The 22,746-nt window shown below is 34.2% G+C and overlaps 1 protein-coding gene across 1 annotated transcript in view; it reads left to right on the top strand.

Moving 5' to 3' along the window:
- Window positions 1-22,746, top strand: part of LOC113498604 — a 32,451-nt gene that overhangs the window by 5,934 nt on the left and 3,771 nt on the right. The window contains exons 2-8 of the mRNA XM_026878685.1: window positions 9,894-10,575; window positions 17,012-17,227; window positions 17,906-18,159; window positions 19,884-20,023; window positions 20,260-20,360; window positions 20,816-20,921; window positions 22,023-22,104. Coding sequence (XP_026734486.1) covers window positions 10,104-10,575; window positions 17,012-17,227; window positions 17,906-18,159; window positions 19,884-20,023; window positions 20,260-20,360; window positions 20,816-20,921; window positions 22,023-22,104 — 1,371 coding nt within the window. The 5' untranslated portion in view covers window positions 9,894-10,103. The remainder of the gene's footprint in view (window positions 1-9,893; window positions 10,576-17,011; window positions 17,228-17,905; window positions 18,160-19,883; window positions 20,024-20,259; window positions 20,361-20,815; window positions 20,922-22,022; window positions 22,105-22,746) is intronic.

The raw sequence follows: 22,746 nt of genomic DNA, 5'->3' as shown, positions 1-22,746 counted from the left end.
TAGAACAGTTGACATCACACCTGCACCCAATTTAGACGAATGTCCGATAAAATATAGATTTCACTCAATTTCCTGTTAAGGGCGCATATTTAACTTACTTTCTCTCGGACTGGTTGGAATGACGCAAAACATGTACGAAAACCCCAGCGTAAACAAGGTCAGGGACTTTCGATTTTTAATAAATTATATTGATGGTCAACTGTTTTTATGAAGCGACCTGATGCTTTGGTTAATCTCGTTTCCTATCTTCGAAGTTGATATGATGTCGACATGATATGAAGTTGACATGATATCGATCTGATCTTTCAAACCTGGTTTGATTCGGAGTTTGGAGTATTTTTGTTTCTTCTCTGCATTTTGAGTGCTTAATAAGCGTAGCTTTGTTTAAAGAATTGGGTTTGGAATGTATCGAAATGTCCAATCTGTTTTATCTTATATGTACGTATTAAAGAATACAACTGCAGACTAGCGAACAGAATATTAGAGAAAAAAAAAAATTTAGTCCGTCAGACAGATTTCCGAAATATAAAAGTATTTAATTTATCTATACTTTTGGGAAATCTCTGACGGACTAAACAGTCAAATACCCTTTTTGCGTCATGACAGTAAATATACCTTAAAAAATTTTCTTCAGCCTTATAAAAAAAAATTAAAGGTTAAACTTTAACGTGTCAAAAATTGAGCACGCATAGCATGATAAAAAAGAAACGGAAAGAGAAAATACTTGAAAACAAGTCACCAGTTAATTTCGGCCGATAAGTTGACCAGTCACTATGAAAAGTCGTTTAAAAGTTAACCTGTAGTGCGGAGAAGATTAATTTCAAAATAAACTGGTATTTAAGAGATGAAGAAAGTCATGAAGGGATAGTTTTTTGGAAGAATGGTGGTCTGATGGAAATAAAGAAATAATAAATAAATAAATGCGGACAACATCACATACATTGTTCTAAGCCCAAAGTCAGTTGCTAAAGCACTTGTGTTATGGAATTCAGATACAACGAAGGTTCCACAAACACCCAGACCCGAGACGATGTAGAAATGTGAATTTACATTGACCCGACCGGGGATCGAACCCGGGACGTCAGAGCTAGCGACACCTTGAAACCGGTGCGTACGCCACTCGACCAGGGAAGTTGTCAAGGACTGATAATATTTTGACCATCTATATAGCCAAACTTAAAACAATCCATTTCATAGAAAATACTTCTGGAAAAGAAGGCGTTGAATACAGGACTCTAAAAAAAAGAATGGGGTTATGCTGTCTGCTGTGGAAATTTTAATTATATTTTCATAAGATTTAAAGTTTTATAAATAATTCATTTGGTTTTATAAAGATAGCAGATATAAGTAAAAAAGAAAAAGGACTTGAATATACTACCAGACAACATCTCATATTTCAGGAAAGCAAAAAGCGTAACTATGAAGCGCATTTCAGAAAAAGTATTACCGAAAAAACGTCATACGAAATGTTTTATTGTTTTGTTAATAGCTATTCCAAAAATACTGACACAGATAATTATAAACTGTTAAATAAAAACATGAAAAAACATAAATGATTATTATGTTAACTTAAAATCATTATAAATTTTAATAAGTTAAAAGTATGGATGTTACAACCAGGCCGAAACTAAAGGTTCTACATTATTCAGTTTGACGGGTATCGTAAAAACTAGTCTTCATCATCATCATCATCATCAGCCTATCGCAGTCCACTGCTGGACATAGGCCTCTCCAAGTGCACGCCACTGAGATCGAACTAGTCTTAATTTACTAGATTTATTAGCTACTGACCTAAAGGATCAGATATTTAACATTACTTACAGCGACTAGTAACTTCATCCTTTAACCATAATTAAATACTGTCGGTGGCTAGCCGGATAATACATTAAACAAACATTACTATAAAACACTCTATATTCCTACTTTTAGAACCTAATCAAATTAAATCAGTACATAATTTCATATCAAGTTGTAAGTAAGTAAAATGAGGAAACCGTGAAAGAACGAAATAGTGAATGAGCTCGATTTACGACTAAGATAAATAAATTATATGCATTACGTCGTTAAATTCGACATTAAGTAATGGCTTCCGGGTCAATTTTCGTTCGCAGCGGTGAAACTTAACGATTAACCAATTACAGATATTATATACCGCAAATGAAACCAAAACCACAAGAACTGGGCTTTACCACCACCTGTTAAAGTAGTTTCGCTATACTTGTGTAAGCAAGACGGCGTGCTACTTGGCGTAGAGTGGCATCTCTTTTCCACAACGGCAATAGTTTTATTACAAGCGATGAGGATACTCTGATCCCAATTTATTGCTAACATTCTGGTTTGAAGTCAGTGGATATGATGTAAGGTGCGAAAGCAATCGACCAAAACACAAATCAGAATCTAATAACAAACAGAACAAAATAAACATGATGTTCAATGGAATCCCGTTAGACGATAAAGCAATTCCATCACATCTTGATAAATGAAGAAAGAAAATAAAAAAATGACGTCATTGGGAATTCCAATAATAGTTTTGATACAGCATTTAATTTTTCATCTATCACTGAATTAACCGCTTCAGATTTTCGTTGAAATCACTTTTATTTTCATTGTAATGATCTCGATCGAAACACTTTCACTCCAAAAGGCTATATGCACGAACTATCCATACTTTTACAATTATTGCTAGCTTCAAGAACAGACGTGATGACGGTGGAACTAAGTGTAGTAGTAACAGGTGGCCAAGATTTCGAAGGCAAAATAACGATAAAATAGATCAGTTGATGGGACGCATAAAGATAGAAGATAGCAAGTGTAAGATTGATTAGCCTGGTGGGAGACGGACACAAATGATATGTAAAAATACAGGCCTACAGCACCCGTAAGTGAATATTTGAGCCTCTTAGAGATGAAAAGGCAAGAGGAATACTCCGAAGAAGAGATAATGACGGGGTATTAACATCTTTTTCAAATTTTCATGATAGTATTAAGTCATCATCGGCCTAGCCTTTTCCCAACTATGTTGGGGTCGGCTACCAGTCGAACCGGTTTCAGCTAAGTACCAGTGTTTTACAAGGAGCGACTGCCTATCTGACCTCCTCAACCCAGTTACCTGGGCAACACGATACCCTTTGGTTAGACTGGCTGTCAGACTTTTTAGCTTCTGACTATCTGTAACGACTGTCAAAGATGTAGGAACAACAGCCGGGACCCACAATTTAACGTGCCTTCCGAAAGACGGAGAAACTTGTTATGACAAAGATAGTCACCCATCCACGGACCAACCGCGTCAAGCATAGCTTAACCTGTGATCGAATCACTTATGCGGTTATAGCTTAGCCACGAGCTCCACCCTTCATGATAATATTAAGTCTCTCCAAAATTCTGTACTCATGAGAAAATTATGTAACGAAGAATAATCGAAATCTTGGTGCTCTAAACACATATTTGTATTGCTTGGAAGCCGAAGCGTTGGAAATGAAAGAAAATTATAAGTTCAAATAATTTATGTCAAGACAGATACAAAATCCATTGTCCATTAAAAAATAAATGCATGAACTATGGCACACTAAGTGCAGTATATTATTGTTTTCAAGAATACAAATCGAATGAAGATGGTACATAATTTATGACCTGTCACCCGAACGGTCAGTTATGACCAAACCATACATATTGAATGGCCAATTCAACTTTCTTTTAGCTTTCTCGAATCCATGACTTTTAGCCATCTTTTGATAAACAACGATCTTTCCTTTGAACACAGTTAATAAAATCATCGATTCAAATGTCCTTACGTCTACACGTAAAAAAATTGGAGATTTTTGAAATACATTGGTTCCTTACCGTTTATGTATATAATAATGGTTATCACTTTGGGTGGAATGTATTATCGGGTATTTATAAAACGTCATCATCATTAGCCTAGCTTTTCAACAATGTTGGGGTTGAATATCAGTCTAACCGGATGCAGCTAAGTACCAGAGTTTTACAAGGAGCGACTGCCTATCGGACCAACTCAACTAAGTTACCTGAGTAACACGATACCTCTTAGTCAGACTGGTTGTCAGACTTATCTAGCTTCTGACTACCCTGTATAGTGGTGTATCGCTGCTAAAGAACCTTTAATCCATCTACTTGTGCAGTTATACTTCAACCATCTTCTAAAACTCTGTTTTTATCGTCAAAGTTTTTGGTAATTTACTGGAAGCAATAGAAACAGCTTCAAACCCGTTACCGTTACACTATCAATTGCGACTAAATGTAAAACGGTTTATTCGATTATTGGACTTCCTCTTTCTAATGTATTTTGACTTGATTCAAAGGATGCTTAAATTTTTTGTATAGCTATTTTCTAAAAGTGTAACAGCGAATGTTTTTTTGCATTATTAATAGTAGTTTTTGCGTTTCGACCCAAAATATGACGTAATTACTGTTTAAATCAAAAGTGGCCTTACAATTGATGTTTTTTTTTGTTTTTCATACTAGTATGATAATGTTTTTAACCGATCATCCATCAAAAGCTAAATCAAGTTAACTGGATAAAATATTGGCTCATAGGGAAACATGGATTTTTTAAGCACAGTTCATGTTTCTTTATGAGACGATGGGCTGCATTGAGCGTCCTCTGCAATCATTTCAACATCGATATTCATTTGGTTACAACCAACAATTTCTAGTAGTTACAAAATGATCAGAACTGTAATAATAGCCTATAGCACCTCCAAAATTCCTTGCACTCGCATTATTCATAATACCACTGCCGGCCTTCTTCTATGATAATGCTACTTTGGAACCGCTCAAGTAGAGTCACTAGGTCTTTGGCTACCGGGACACTAAACAATTTTTAAACTTCAAAAAATAATATGATAACGACTTAATGTACAGGTTTTTGTTAGACTTTTTAAACTTCCTCAGGTACTCTGATGTGGCTTTGCACAAGCTTAGAAAAACCTCAGGTGTGCTGGTGCAAACGCGATGATTTTTTTTCACCTTTTCAAATAAGTGGAGATTACATTGTTGTATTTCTATGAATTCGAAAATTGGTGTGCGCTGAGATTTTACCCTAGGACTTTTTGACTAGACAGTCCAGCGGTCCACTAGACTACCACTGCAAGTATTAGCCAAGTGTTGCTAGTGTACACAATGCCAAGCTCACGGCACGGCCCCGGTAATTCCGAATGAATAGCACTTGCACTTTCTTAGCCGCACAGACGTCTGACCCACTTCGCCTTATTGTAAGGAGTGTATGGAATCGAAAACAGTCACTATATGGTTCTTAACAAGTTTGTATTTAAACATATTTTCAGTGGTGTTAATGAATTTGATAGATTTGTTATTAAATTAATTAAGAGAGATTCTTGGTAACATCCGCCTTCATCACGTATGGAAATATGATTGATTTAAATGGAATAAAAAATGTCCTTAACACTTGGTTATTTTTAAAATGGGGAATTTCTATTTCGGTTTATAGAAATATATTTCTTAAAAAAACTTTACAGTTCACTTATAATAAGCAGTAGATAATTACATTAAATATATAAGTAAATTTTTCATTCCTCTGGCACATGCTTACAAGTTAGTGACATTTCTATTTACTAGAATTAAAGCATTATAGTATTGGAAAGAAGATCCGTGTTTAATATAGTGAAAAAGACTTGCTACCCTAGTTTCCTCTTAACTCCTTGACAGTGGACTAGCAGTATTCAACAATATCACACAAGGTCAGGAACAAACTAATCAGCGTTTGACTAAAACCGGACTTTCTCAGTGAAAGTAGACATGCGTCGAACCTCGGACCTCGCGGACTTTGTCAATGAGTTTGTATAAGGCCTTTCGTACGCAAATATCCGATACTTGAATTTAGACTCCTATGACGTACACCTATGTAAGAATCTCCATACCATTTTATGAAAAATGAATCTAACGCAGTAAGGGATCTAATCCTTGCATTGCGAGGGTTCTACAAAAATTCAAGTCATATGCACAAAGACACAGACTCAGGACCTGAATTCGTGGATCACAAAAATGCTTGTCCTACACGGCAATCGAATCGGGAAACGCGACACGTCATGCACCATGGGTTTTTCGTGGTGACCTTTACCACTCGGCTATTCGTGCAGTCGAAGTGAAGACCTGTCCATAAGAGTTTGTACAACGGATACTGTCATGGTTCTTAAATGGCTGTCGTGGGCTTTCGTTGCCTCGTGTATGAAGGACTTATTTCTTATAGAAAGTACTAAAACAATAGTGCTAATAGTGGGATGCCACTAATGGACGTTAATGTGGACTCAAAGCAGACAATGAGCTTCTTGTTAATAGAATGATTTTTCTGTTATACAATGCCTTGAGAGACACTAATAGCTATTGTAGATATATTCGTGATATGCTAATATTAATTTAAATAAGTAATCATTTTTCTCATGCGAAATTCAGAGCGTAACTTTTACCAATTAATTGCGTGTGTATGGTCCACAGCCTAAATATTGATCCACGCATGACGACAACGTAATGAATAGACGTGGATAAAATATTAATCTGACGGATTTGACAACTCGTTGGTCTGTGAATGAATTGCTGTTAAAACGAAAAAATACTTCCGCTCGGAACATTGTTTTTCCTTGTGTGCTCCTGTGAGCATAGCTAGACTATAAGATTGTTTGTGAAAACTGCGAGAATTTTTTTCTATGAGCCGATCGAATCCCACAGTGGATAGCGACATCTCACGCTAAATAAATAAGTAAGAAGTTAAAACATAATAATTGCAATTACATTCATTAATCTATGCTTAGAAAGTATACGAGACAAACAATAAGAATTCGTACCCAACAGCGATTCTAAAACAATAATTGCAATATAATTGCTGTAGCAAAAACAGTGCAAATAGTAAGAGTCACAGACATTTTATTGGATAAGGAAACCGGTGCAATTCTTTTAAAAGTGTGTCTGTTGGTCGTTTTACTAGTTTGCCGATAATTTTCCTACTTGCATGTATGAAACTGTCTATGGATGCGTCATCATTGCGATTTATTTTAAGTGACTCATTGGAAGTAAAATAATATTTTCTGAAAAAATATTATTTCAGGGTTTGAAAAAAACTTTGGGTCCAAACTCTATGTTCTATTTCTGCAGAGTTCCTGTGGACTTACAAACGCTACGACAATTCGACGCATGGTTTGCTTTATCTGATTGAAAGCCTATGCAGAAGAAATTCTAGTGTAAAAACACAGTAACAGTTTACTACCGAATTAACTGCAGTTAATTGATAATTGCTTTTAAAATATTTTTCCTGGGGAGGGCTAATATTTACGGCAGAGTCGTTGCGAGCAAATCAGTTCGACTTACGACACCGCCGCCGCGTCAACTCATGAGTAGCAACTCCGAAGTAAGTTTTTGTCCTAACCTAGTCTGCCGATCCAGACATTACACGTAAGTTAACCGTACATTACTTTAGAAGAGCGATCTTAATATATATTTTTTTTAAATACTTAAATTTTGAGTAACTTTGGAACTGGATAATCTAAAAAAAAATTCATCCTATAGTCTTTAGCAAAACATTAAAATCAACACGCCCTTAACCCAAATTCCTAAAAACCAATTAACACCATTAGCACATCCACATCCGAGTGTATATGATAGATATATGATAACTTACAAACAGAAATGATGAAATCCCAAAATTTTCCATCCATAGAATTCACTTTCTCTCGCACATAAACCATTGGAGGAACACCAGTTTCTGTGATACCATTAGAATGCGAGGCATTCGCTGTTGAAGGGGCCACACGTGGTCAGAATTTAGGAGTGGAAGTTCCGGGCCAATAGGTTGACGTTGTTACGAGTTCTAATTATACTTTTCCTATAGTGTGTTGTATATCATTAACGATTGCACCTGCTTTAACGGGGTCTATTGGATTTGTGTTGACATCTAAATTATCATTGTTGTTGTTAATTGAATTTTGTTCTTTTAATACGTCTCGATGGATTATGTACGGTATATTGATTTGTGTTCTTTGCTCTTTCATTTTTTATTTTAGTCAGTGTGAAAGTTCGTTCTTTTTTGGCCTGATATAGCATACTATTTTTGAGTTTCCGACTAAAGTTTTGGTTTAAATTAATCAAGCTTATTTTTAAGTTCTTAGTTTAGTGATTAATTTGTTACCGGCATCGACATATTTTGTCAACTTCATCAAAATAAAGTTTTATTCTGAGAAGTCTCATCTATCATTTTTAAACTATCTTTTATATTTTATTTTGTGATCTTAATTCTCAACTTCCTTTTCTTACTCTATTTCACTTGCACCAGTAGCAGCTGATATAATTTCACGTTTAATAAGCAATTATTACGGCCTAAAGAGCATAGCGTGTGGATCCAATCAGTTCATCTGTCCGAGTTCTAATCATAAATAAACATGTCTATAATTAGCAACATCCAATCAAAAATCCATAACAAATCCAATTATGATCATTATTTTTTTCATATTCTTTTTATTTTATGGAGTAGTTAAAGATGATATGGTCAATGTCGGTTTTAATCTGGTAAGTGTTTTTGCTGCAATACTTAGAAATATAAAGCTGACTTGTTGGTATTTGAATGAAATAAAAAAGAATGAGGTAAAAGACAAAATCAAGCTTTAGAGTGCTCTTGCGACTGACGATGGAGTTCTGTACCTCGAGGGCAAAAATAGACCCCTATTCCTGAGGTTTTACTGTCCACTGTCTACATGGTTTTTCAGGTACTTTTAAGTTAAATTAATAACTCCAGATGCACGATTCCAAAATGTAATTCCCATGGAGAAGAACCGACAAGAATCTCAATAAGTTATTCTTAAAAAAAAGATATTCCTTTGACACCAAACCAATTTGTTTTCCTTTGACCTCTTTGTACAGAACCCTCGTTGACGCGAGCTCGACTCGTACTTGCTCAGTTTTATTAAGTATACCGTATCCAGTTAGGAACCAATCAGTCATGAAGCCACATCCACGCATTTAGATTCCCGTACGTTACGCTTATGGGCAGAAGTCTCATTCACACTGACAGAGACTGGTTTCAATACTCGCTACAAAAACTCGTGTTTCTCGTTTAAAGCAAAAGGGTTATAAAATTATATCCCGGACATCGCTCTCGTGACCCTTAAAGGGAATCTTATTTTCTTTGTATTTTATTTATTTAATCGTAAAGTTACATTTTAAAATAATAATAGATTCGTTGTAATAAATATGTAAATACTTAATTGTAAAGTCTGAAAAACTTTGATTTTCTCAATCACTACATCTTTCTTAACCAATGAGATTTGAAGTTCTATCGCAAAATTACTTTAAAATACAAATTCTCCGCTCCACAGAATCAATATCCATAATCTTATAGAAACCGTGAACTATCATAATATCGTTAGTGTCATAAACAATACATCTTAGGTTAAACAAGGCGTGACCAATTTACTGGGATGTAACAAAAATCATATATTACCAATGACAAGTTTATACTTTCACTTGTCTCCGTCACTAAGACGACTGCTTTCAAAAATAAACATAGAATTTAAAGTAGGCATAGTTTTATGTATACTTAACCTAAAAAACCTACTGAACTTGAGCTTGTTTTCGAAGTTGCAGTAGGCTACAGCTACCTTGATCTCGAGAGCGAATCAAATATTGAAATAAACTTGTTTGATGTGCGTGCGCCTGAAATAATAAAAATAAAGTAATGAGCGCAATATGCTAATGAGAGGAAAAGGTTTCCATTAAGTATTAATTTATAGGCAAGAATATTATCTGAAATGTTTTATTGACAAGACAGTTACAGCAATTTACGTAATTATAATGTTTATACAAGCATTTTGATTGAATACGTACGTAAACATGTCAGTCACACCTTGTTAACGCACATTCTTTTGTTACAGATGATGCATTCGAATTTATCCGGAGCAACGCAGCGGATTTAACCTGTCAACATAACTCCTATCAACTTGCTTTCCAAAGTTACGATACACGAAACTTTAAGAGAATGGAATTGCTTAGAGTAGACGTGCTTCGATTCCGCAACAGACCAAACGTGTGCACAAAATAAAATAATTCGTGACGAACCAACGGAAACCGGTGATGATCTAACAATGGGTGAACGCTATGAGGCAGGAAGCAAAATCAAAATGACAATCGACAAAATAGCAAAGCTTTTAGTTATAATATTAATAAGTGTCAAACATGCTGAGTGTAGTGTCACAGATGATATATCGAAACGTATGAAGATACTCGAAAGTGTGTCCGGGAGGTACTTTAGTGACGTTTATCAAAATGGTACATTTAGGACTGGTAATGTGTTGTGGGACAATATTTTGAATAAGTGCACGGCATCGCCGTCAGTTAGCTGTTTACAGAAGAACGTTTATACTTACCTAGATGATAAAATAGGTATGAACGGTGATGTGGAAGTGGCCAGTGGTATGTGTTTCAAGAAAAACAATGTGGATATCAACAAGTATAGTAAAGAAGCTAATTCAATCTACCTCACTGGCAGCAAGGATGAAGATAGAGCCAAAAGTGATGACTTTGAAGAAGACAACGAAATAGAGGATGACGAACCAGGTGAATGTAGAATAAACATGACATTTTTAAAAGCTGTTAGTTTAGGGGAAAATATACAATAATATTTTTTAAATGGAAATTAATATTTATGGATTTCAACAACAATGAATATTCCAATATGTAGAATCGTAAATGTAGCTTATCAAAGATTACGACGTCGTAAAACAAATTGAACAGAACCAATACATTGACACGTGCTTCGAGTAGAGCTTGATACAATGTTGCTAAATGGGTACCAATGTATGTACTTATCGTATTACTTTTCAGTAGCATGTCTATTACATTAGCGTAGAAATCAATGATAAATCAATATACTAACGTGTGATTAAGACTATCAACCGACTGATGAGTTTCTAAATTGGACACCGTTTGTGATTCCAAATGTTTGAAACTATGTTTCATATTATGCTACAAGCTTTCTAAGTTCCGCAGTCATCTTAACTACATATATAACATAGTATTCTATAGTAAGACTTATCCTTAAAATTTATTTGCGATTCTATCCTGCCAGACTTCATATGAATCCATATATCCAAGATTTACGACCACCAGTAAACGAATGACAAACCAACAATTGTAAAGTTATTTCTGAAGACGTAAAGTTAAATTAGAAACCACCACCGAACACGCAAATAAACACATAAGCTAAGTGCTAACATAAACAAAGGTTTCTCTAAAACAGCCATATTGTATTGAGACATCAACGATGAACTGTACATTCGCGGTGAAAACGCATTTGCCTATTCAAACAATAAGCAATTCATGTCACATAAGGTCAGGCATCCAGTATAGTTTGAGCTCCGATTGTGACCAAAATGTTTTAGGAGTATACTGGTCGTATTTTGGACTTATTGTTCGCATTTTATTGCGTAGTTTGTTGCGTAGTTCTTACATTTTAGTAGGTATTTAAGTGTCGTACTGTAGAAATGATCTAAGACCCATCAGATTCTGTTTATTTCCTTGCAATGTTTCATAGAACTTTTCTCTCGCTTATATTGTTTTGAACTCTCATTATTTCCATGAAACATAAATATTTGTTGCTGTGAAACTCTAGACTTTATCTCCGATACACTTATACGATTCATCCCAACAATTGTCAGAATACATTGTGAGACGTGCATTTGTTTACATAAAAAGTAGTGACAAGAAAAAAGTACACCCACACTTTCAAGTTTCGCATCAAATACTTTAGAAGTTAGCATCATGAGTGGGTGAATATGTGTGAAGTATCTCAAAATAGAACCAATAGTGTCAAGTCATTGCCTTGTTCTTTGAACTTTCTGTTTCAAGATTTTCAATTCAGTGTCAATGACATTCTAGGATGACTCAAATAACACGAGAATAGTTCCGCTTGGACGACTTAGATGAGTCTATTAAACGCATAGTGGGAAGTGATGTTAAGTTAAAACTTAGAACGATTTACTGTACCACATAATTATATTTGTCAAGTATTCCTACTGTTAACTGTATTTTAGGATGTCTCGACTAGGATAGGCGTCGTTTCGTTCAAAGAGTTTTTTTTTTTCATCTAGCCCATATCACCGCTGGGCAAATGCCAAATCCAAATCCTTCCGCGATTCTCTGTTCTGGGCCACGGGGAACCAGTTCAGAATAGTCCATATTAAGTTAAAAAAAAATATGTTGAACTCTTTCAGGCTACTTTAGATACATAAAAAAATACCATATAGCAGCAAAATCTATTGATAGTGAATTTAATCTTACCAACAAAATTTCTAACAACCTGTCAGTTAAAATTCTGAAAGTGAAACGTCGCCGACAGAAAAATTACAAATCCAAAATCTAGAAAGCAACAAATGTGAATGGTTCTTACACAAATATAATGGAACTGATGTTTACAAAACAGATGAGAAGAAAGATTCAAACAATACAAACTAGCAATTACCTATTATAGTGCGAAGTTGATGACATGAGTGGTTATGTGTGTCGCAAGAGATGCTTGTTCTAAATGTAGTCTGTGACGTTGATGCAGACGATGTAAATGCTGTGAACGATTGTAGACTTGAGGTCAAGGTTGGTAACGGTATGGATGGAGATGGGAAGGAGTATGGGCTAGATAATGGAAAGATTACTACGTTAGATGGTGTAAATGAAATTGTGTTAGTTATTAGCTATAAGCACTTAACATTGTATTTCATATGTTACACAACATTAAAACAGAAACATATTTTGTTTGTTTGTTTAATTATTGGGGTAAAATATTAGATAAAATATTTTCATAATTCGTAAATTGACTATAAGCACAACTGTGCTATATTTTTTAGGTAAAAGAAATTCTTTAAGCTTTGGCTTTAAAAAAAGCTCATGTACAATAAAGTGCAGATTAAACTGTTAAGGGAATTGTATTCGGGCCTTTTTCTATTTGACTGTGGTAAAGCTTTACTTAACTGCTATATCACGCTCATCCAACTGTCTCGATACCCGATTGGTTGAAGTCAAAAAACGTCGTAACATGAAGATATTATGTTCCAACGTTTTATTTTTATCATGGAAATTTTCACAAGTTACCACCAAAATCCTAATTAAATTACCACATACCTCATATTTACCACTTTCCTTTTTTGCCATTGACCATCTGTGAAATAATTCATTGCAAACGTGATTTCGAAAGCATTTTGCATTCCTCAGTGAAAGCAAAATAAAGCAACAAATATTACTTATCAATATAACTCTTATTTCGAATGCGGTTAGGTGCAAAATTAAATGGATTTTCCTTCAAACGTTTCTTCTTGATCGTCGGCAAATTATTTGCAATCGTTACGATTCTTATTGGGTATGAAATAAGGATTACATTTCATTGCGTAACTGGAATTGTAACATGGTTATGAAGGTGGCATGTCTACCGGAGAAAAAAAAAGCTAGCAATGTTCTAATGTACTTTTTAACTGATACATTTTCTATGATTTAAGAGAAAACAAATGTTATCTAGACTAAAATCGAGGTACACATTAAGCATACGAAGAGTAAAAGTGTGATAGTAGTTGTATGACGAGATGTTTTGCTATTTAATGAGCATATTGCCCATGGTTACTCGTTAGATATCGCTAATGGTGAAGAAAATGAGATAGTGAAACTGTTTAGCTAGCAAACTATCTGCAAAATTAATGTAGGCATGGATACTTGGTCATTGAGTAATATAAGTAGGTATTTGTGCGAGAGAATCTTATTGAACAACTGAAGCTGTAGTATGTGTGTTAAATCAGTTACAGTCATAATTTCTTGACCCTTTAACATCAAGTCTTCTAAAAGTGTAAAGAAATCACCGACTTCTTGAAATTTGTCATTTTGGTAATCGCCTTAAAATTTTCGAATTCCAAACTATTATGCTTTTTAAATTCCATCATTATGACTTTCATGCAGGTACGTACTTTCATTTGTTAATTCTTTGGAACTCATTAACGATGACAGTTTTTAAATTTCTAGTTTTTAACCCAAGGTCATCTGTCTTTGTATACAATTTTCTATCTTACCATCATACTTCTTTCTTATGTCAAAACAGCTTTTGCTTTCTTCTTTGTTATCAACTATTTTGTAATTTGTCACCATAAGACCGTTAGGGAAATTATTACTTAAGCCTTTAAATACTGCGTAAGATACTTAATGCCTGCGATGAATAGATTTTCTAATGTGTTTTTTGACGTCGGCTTTCAATGACATTCAAAAGATTCAATAGGTGGCATACATAACTTGAGGTATACAGATGGATATAAATATTCTTGTGGAAACCTTCTTTGTCAATTTTATTTGTTGTCCGTTCTGATATTTATAGCTGTCCAAGAAAGACAAATTTTGTTTCTGTGCTTTTAACGGGAATGATAAATTCAGTCTTTTATTAAATATTCTTCATATTAATAACTAGGTACTGTTAACTAAAAATACTTATGTGGATACTTCAAATTATTGTTGAGCTTTTAAAGCAAAGACATTTTCACAAGCTTGTACTATGTCAGCAGCTGTAACATCAATAAAATAACATTAACTCCCAATATATTCTAAGTTCACACTATTGGCCACAAAAGATCATTCCGTATTGGGTCAGTGGCCCATGGAGCGTAGCACTTGTCTGCGGTTCACCACAAAGGGATAGGCACTTGTCATGGTTGTCAACTTGTAACTGCCTTGAATGTTGTGGTTTTTGAGTGAGTCGTATGAGGAGTACTAAAACTATGATTTATGACAGGCTTCAGGAACTTTTTTAAAGAACTTTAATGGGTATTTAAAAAACAAGAATCAATCGAAAATTTAAAAGATCGTAAGGTCTACTGCCACGTCTTGAAGTAATATGTATTATGGATTATACTCAAAAAAATTATTGCGTTCCATAATGGAAATGAAGGTCTTAAACATACATATAATGATACTGAAGCGAGGCAGCGCTTGGCCTTCTCGTAGAGCAGCATCTCTCTACACCAAAACGTAGCTTTAGCCCCCTGTTACTGTCTTATTCTTATAGAATAATAATAATGATAGCTAGGTACAAAATGTGATGAGAAAAATAAAATGAAGAGGGCGATGAAAAAAGCTATAGCTGATGATGATATTGAAGCATTACTAATTAGTTATCAAAAACCCTTTCTAGCATTTACTAACATCGAATTTGAAAACGGCTTGACACAAGGTTTGTTAATCATTAAATCACATCACCACACATGATTGGCTATTGAAGCTGATTAGCGCATGATTATGTCCAATTTGACGCCTAACGCACGACATTATTTTGTGATTGAAAAGTCCCAAGCTAGTCTCGTAAACCACGATTATTTAGAGATCGTACACACTCTATAATTGTGCTTATCTATTAAGTATTTTCAAATAACGTTTTATTGTTAATTACTAATTACTATCAGCACGCTAGCCAGTAGTCGTAAACAACGTTTAAGTCAGAGAAAATAAAGTTATAAGTTGAAATTGAAAGTTTATTAAAATAAAGAATTTTATAACCACTTTTAAGATTGGCAGTGTAAATGGAATTTTCATGAAATTGGCTTTATCAATCTGCTTCCTACAATATAGTATTTTTATAATTTATAAATTTTGTCTTTAACGGAGTTCATAATATTCCGTCATGTTTTACTCACAAAATATTTTTGACCTTTTCTGTCGGCATCACATACCACGCCAATACTTTACATTCAAATTATGACATTAAATCAGCGTAGACATGCAAAGCCCCATACGTTACTAATACTACATAATTGTATGTCATTACGGTGAAGTTGACCACCTCCTTACTCTTTTCTTAAACGCTACTTCCTCGAAGGCTTGGACTCAATGCCCAGATTTAACTGAAAGAGCAATAAAATAGAAAAATATGTGACGTCAAATCTTCATTTTTATTCGGTTCTATGAATGGATTTATATCCACGAGGTACAAAGAACTAACGTTACTCTTTTAAGTTATATACAAGGTGTCTATAACTTGTCAATTATTCTTAACACACTACTAACAAAAATAACTACATTTAAGGCCTAGATTCCAAATATTGTTATCTAAACTGTCAGCTCGCAGTGAGCTAGCAAGGTGATCCAACACAAGAGGTCTGTACCCAACAATAGGATATCAATAGGCTGGTATAAATATTTTAGTAACTTAAATAACATTAAATGAAGAATGATTAAAATACATCAGATATCAACGTAGCTATATCATAACACTTATATGAAAGAACAGAAAATAACAATACAAAATAGAATCTTGAAAACAAAGGAATAACTATCACGGCAGTTACCAAGCAACAAAAAAGGTTAATCGTAATAGGACGTGAGGGAATTGATCCAATAGAAAATACTGATCCAACGCAAGACTGACCGCCTTTATTAGACACGCACTAATGTATCCAGTCCTTAATCGACGATCTAACTAGAACGTGTGGCAAACCGGAAGAAAGTATCGAAGCGAACAATACAAAAGAAATTAAAAAGAGAGAAAATATTGCTTCACAGTATGGAGAAATAAATCATGTAGGTATAGGAAAAGTTGAGAAATGGCTGAGAATCGAATAGATTGTTATGAAATCGGCTTTTCCCTTCATTGTGGGCTGTAACCTTGTATAATGGTATACTCTCGTTTAGTAAGTGATAATGTGAACCGTTTATGTACAAGTGATTCTGCTGCTTTTCATATTATTCAAATGGGTGTTCCCATGGTTAGGCTGTCGTATTGTTTGAGTGTAATAAAATGGTACCTTTAAAATGTTTGTTACATCAGTTTGGGAAATATTTAAGAATTAATGAATGAGATTATTTTGTTACCTGTTATCTACAATGCTCTTAGACATTGCATCATTTACCAGCTTACGATTTTTCAAATATTTTTTGCACAAACATGTGCACGGTCGTTAACGAGTAAATTAGACTCATAAATACTAATGAGATATCAGATTTTTGTATTCTTACAATACCTTTAATATTGTTCCAGAATCTCCATTAGAAGAAATAACAAGCGCTTTATATGATAAGAGCGTAAAATTCTTAGTGACCCACGACATGAAGCTGACGCTTCCTCAAACTTTCTTCCAAGGAGCGACCCTGAGGGTGTCCCCCAGGGCACTGACGAAGACGGGAGCACTAGTCCACATCGACCTCGAGCCGCAGGCAAATAATGGCGAGGGGAGGCTATTTTTCCACAAGATAAGTAAGTAATTTAAATAAATAAGTGTTAAAATTGGATAATTGAGTAACGACCCGTAGACAGAAAGGTTAAGGTTAAATGCGTAGCTTACTGTTAACGATCAAAACATAACTGTAAGACAAAAGTATTTTTGTAATAACTTCTTTGCAGCATTAGCTATCACTCATGATGAAAGCAACAAATTGACTTTTCACCCATTACTTTTACGTAACTAGGAAAGAAAAGAGGTTGAAAACGTTTATCAATTGTAAAGCGAAGAAACTTGAAGAAAATAAGTTACAAATGACAAAACAAACTACAATAAACTTGGAAGAATAGAGTGATTACTCATGACTAAGTACGGGCTGGAAACAAAAGCACTGTCTTTTTGTATTGAATGGATTCTAAAAGCTCTTTGTATTTGTGCACTTTTACCACTAAAGTACGTTCTTCTAACTGTGGTATTTACGCAATAAATTGAATAATAATGTGAGCGTTGACAATTAAGTCGTTAGATGAATTGGTTGTATTTCAAAAATAAAATAACGTAATGATCTGGACAATGGTCCGTTACCAAAGAATTATGATCATAGCTTCTTCACGTCATATTGTTCGTCTGTCTTTAATATAATACTTTACTATATGTCCAATTCTTCCATCAGTTGAATAACCCTATTCTGATGATCATTTGTTTTGTTCCAGAAAAATACATAAAGAAGAAACTCGTAACGGCGGCCATAGCGATAATCTTAGTCATCAAATTAATAGCATTAAAATTCGTGTTCGTTCTGCCTCTGATAATGGGAGTGACGACGGCAAAGAAGATGTTCCTTAAACTCCTGCTGTTCATATTCCCTGCGTTGAGCCATATCTTCAAGCTCTGCTCTTGGTACCACCAGAACTATCACACAACGAAGTACCATCATCATCATCATTTGATTACTCATCATCATAAGGTACCTATGCTATGTTAATTTTCTTGAAAGCTTTTAAAAATGTACGAGCATTTGTAATATTTTATGAATGATTAATTATTTCATAGTTATGAGAAAAAACCTTAGCGAATAAGTCATTCCAAAGTAATGATAATAAAACTACTTTTATTAAATTACGACATCACAAAGTTAAGTACAAAAATGCTGAAAATACCAAACAAATTAAAATTCACGCACGCGAACTTAACAAAAAACCCATCATTGGACTCGTAAATCACAGTGACTACACATGCACAGGCACAACTCTACCGCATTTTATTCCAAATTCACGTTTCATTAAGTATTTTATCGTGACAATCATAAATCGCGTGCAGATTGTGATTCGTTTTCGCTATAAAGACAATTATAACTAATATAGCATTTCAGACAAACGAAAGTGCCGTTTAGTCTTCATATGACTGAAGAAGACTAATTTTATTATTAATATTTTTTCTGCTTCTGTTATTCGTTTACAATGTTACCTGCATAGCATGAAAAGTGGCAGTCTAAGTTATATACGACCACATGCTAGGCATGAGCCTGTACCCACCTAGAGTTTATATTATATATAATACTAACTGTTGCCCGCGACATCGTCCTCGTGGTTACAAGATATAAGTTAGGAATTTTTGAACGGAAGCCCTCGAAGAGTGCACTGCCCTGTTTTTTCCATATTTTCCATTGTATCTTCGCTCCGATTAGTCGCAGCGTGATGGTATATAGCATAAAGCCTTCCTCGATGAATGGTCTATTCAATACAAAAATAAATTTTCAATTTGAACCAGTAGTTCCTGAGATTAGCGCGTTCAAACAAACAGACTCTCAGTATAGATAACGGACATTTTAATTTGACTCCGTCCTTATATTGAATTGATAGTAACTGAAACAACTTAAATTCAGCAGAACAAGATCCCTGTAAAATCCTCTATTTTTAAATTCTGGAGCAAGTATTAAGAAACATAATTATATCTCTAAAAATATAAACGAATTTAATAATACAAAAACTTTCATTATAAGAATCTAAAAGCCGTTTAAATTTATGAGCAGTAAAAGTGTATTAACATGATTCAATTAACAAAACACGCTAAAGTTCCCAAGTCTGATATTTTCAAATAATCTGCAATTTAGTAAATGATATACAATCCAAAGTCAACCGTCACTTTTCAAGTATAATTTAAAATGGAAGACGTGTTATATCACATCTACAGTATTACGATGACAGACACGTAAGCCGTTGTAACGAGCAAAATTTTACCAATTTCAACTCGAAGTCAACACGCAACGGGGGTCAAAGCACTTCGCGATTAGAAATGACTTGAATAATTTGAGTCACATTTCAAATGAAGGCACGAATGCTTTCTTTTCTGCTGCAGTAAAAGTATTTAGTATACACATGGTACGAACAAGGAAAGTGAAATTAGTAAGCGTATTCGGAATAATTAAGGAATTAGTGAAGACTGGTTAACGCTACCATCAAACTCATTTCGGGCTGTTTTTTACATTACATTGTTTTTAATTACACTTCTTGATTTAATAAGTGTAGTGTAGTTCGTTTTATAGTCCAGATGCGATACGTTGACTACCACCTACAAACATAACGAAAGAGTTGCATTTTGTGCGTCAATCAATTAATTATCTCGCTTGTTATTTGTTTTCATTCGATTGGATATTTCTTGTTTTCATAATAATATTCCTTTTTTCCCTAGGGTCCCCACCAACAGCCTTACGGCGGTCACCCACACGGGTCATCTGTGGTCGTTCGACCGCACGGCCAGGGTCCTCCACAGAGCTATGATCACTATGACAATGAAAACTGGCAACTTTCTGGAGCTCCACTTGGAACTGAGTAAGATACTACCAAAATGTTCTCAACTAGTCTCGGGGTTTGGTTTGGGTTTAGAACTTCATTAAAAAAACTAAGGAGTCAATTTTAAATTGATTTTTTTTTAACTTTGTGAGCGCTAGTTGGTCTAACTCTGTGAGGTCCAAGATTTTCTATGACAGCCGGTTATGAATATAATGTTTCTCTATTTATCAAATCATGATCTATTTATAAAATTGTTTCTCCTTTGTTTTTATCAGTTACATTATCGGTGACATCCATCGCAACGCGATATCGAACTTCAAACCAACAGTGAACGACGCTAATGATATCAACGCTTGGGGTCTTGGAATGCCACCAGGTAACTGTCCTAAAATATTAAACGTAAACGACTGTGAAATATTTTGACAAGAATTTCTCATGAATTAACCTAACCTACTCTATAGAAATAAAATGTTTTTTTATGTATTCTTTCATAAACGATACTAAATTTGTTAAAATTCTCTTTCATAACCCTCTCAATCCATCACCTTTAAGTGGTGTTAAATAACTAAGTTCAATGACTACTAAATATTTTGAAGATAATTTCCCATGATTTAAACAACTTTTTAATAGTGGTTTCTTAGGTTAGGTTAGGGAACTAAAACCAAAAATTAAACCGCGATAAAATCCGTAAAAGTCGTTTCATTTCAACTTTTTAATAGTCAAATCCTTTTGTTTAGAATTAGATTTTTGGTCCGTCTCTTTGATTTTAATAAACAAATGATAGCACTTTTCAATATTATATAAATTTTACAACTTGCTTTATCACTACAGGACCATCAATGAATGTTGGTGAATATGCGGCAGGTAACAATGTAATGCCAACAGTAGCAGCTTCCAGTAATGTTCCACAAAGGCTGCCAGTGGCTCAGAATGGGAGGTAAGATTTTAAAACAGTCTCTAAATTTAAGACTAAAACAGAGTTTTAAATACAAGTTTTAAAAATATTTTCATTCATCAATATAGAAAGTACCATCTTCATTTATTACTCACATTGCATAAACATAAAGTGAAAACGATGTATGCAAAAAAGTGAAAACTGGACATGCGATATGGGGTACTGTTTTTATGAGTGGAACATAAAACAAAATGATTGAAACTGTTAAGGACCCGGCTGAAGATGGAACAACAGATTCGGATTTAAGTAGTTATTATTGAACGAACTGTAATGGAATATGTTATGGAGACAATAGCAGGAATATTACGTAAATCGCAAAATAAAAATGTGCGATGAAGCTAACAAAAATTATATTTGCAAGTAAAAGACAATGATATTTTTGATAGTGGTATGGTGGTATTGTGTTCGAATTGCAAATCATATAATACACCTTATTTTAAAATTTAAATTAGAGACCAGAAGGTTAGTAGGCTGTATTTCGGGAGACACCGTATTTTAATAATTAATGACTTTAACGGTCAAAACGGATCTAACAATTGAAACAGTAAATTGCAGAGAGCAGTTACTATTAGTACGAAATTACCGTTTTTATAATTTAAAATTTTCTCACGTAATAACAATGGAAAATGAACCGGATGTCAACTTTTGTCAACATTCTCATAAAATCTTTTATAGAATAAATGTCCATTTATGACACATAACAGATGAAGATTGTTCTACTGATCCACGTTAAGATCAAAAGTGCGAGGCATACTAAAGACTTTTATGGAAAGCTCTCCTACGTGGAAAATAAAAGATGGAGAACATATTTGGAAAAACGAAAGATTAAAAAATGTCATGATTTTTAAATCCCACGTTACTTTTTTAATCATATATGAAAATTACTATCAAATTGCTTTAGTTTAAGATCCAATCGGGCTTCTCTTTTGAACCAATAAAAAAATGTAAATCTGTCCCACTAATGAAGGAAAAAAAGTTATTCTAAGTACTCGTTATTAAAGCACTATGGAAAAAAGCTGATAAAAACCTCATAGACAAGTTCCCATTTTCATGAACCCAAATAAACTTATTCATTCATTACAGACCTGTTGGACCTCCGAACCCGTACTATCGAAACAAGAAAACGACGCCCAAAGATCCACTGCTAGCAGAAAAAGAAGCATTGGTAAGACTAAAATTGGAATTTACAGAATTAGAAATAAACCATCGCAGAATATTATCACTATGTTGAAATCCTCCTAATCCAAAATGCAGTCCCAGATCTAGATGGGTATAAAATTCATAATCACACACATAGTCCTCTTTATTAATTTTATTTTAATAAAGAAAAAAGTCGAACAATCGGCTGTCGAGAGCTCCTTTTATAACTCTAAGATCATAAGCTATACGGAACCGACGCCACATGCTATCTTGTTAACATTCTAGGTCAGTGTATTCAGTGCAATTTTCGATTCGTAGCGAGCTGATTAATTTTACTCCATCATACACATTAGACGCATGGTCGGTGAATGGAGGCAAAATGAGCTAATTTGTCTCTATACAAGATTCAAATTTCATCTGTATTTGACCGAAGACGTGCCGTGAAAAAAGGCTGTAAATGTATGGATTATGATAATTATGATGACGATATACATAGGAGTATAACCTATGCCAACAATAGTAGATGTTAAGTTTGTTTGAATTAATTCAATCGTATAGATAGCGGAGAAAGTTAATGTTTTGATAAGCTAATTTATATTCAAGTTGTGTATGATATGAAGTTAATGGATAGACCTTTCTCTGAAACCAAACAAAGTAGCAGGTACAG

This window comes from Trichoplusia ni, chromosome 1, assembly GCF_003590095.1.
Source record: "Trichoplusia ni isolate ovarian cell line Hi5 chromosome 1, tn1, whole genome shotgun sequence".
Lineage (NCBI taxonomy): Eukaryota > Metazoa > Arthropoda > Insecta > Lepidoptera > Noctuidae > Trichoplusia > Trichoplusia ni.
The sequence above is the reverse complement of the archived record's forward strand: the minus strand, read 5'-3'. Positions and strand labels throughout refer to the sequence as shown.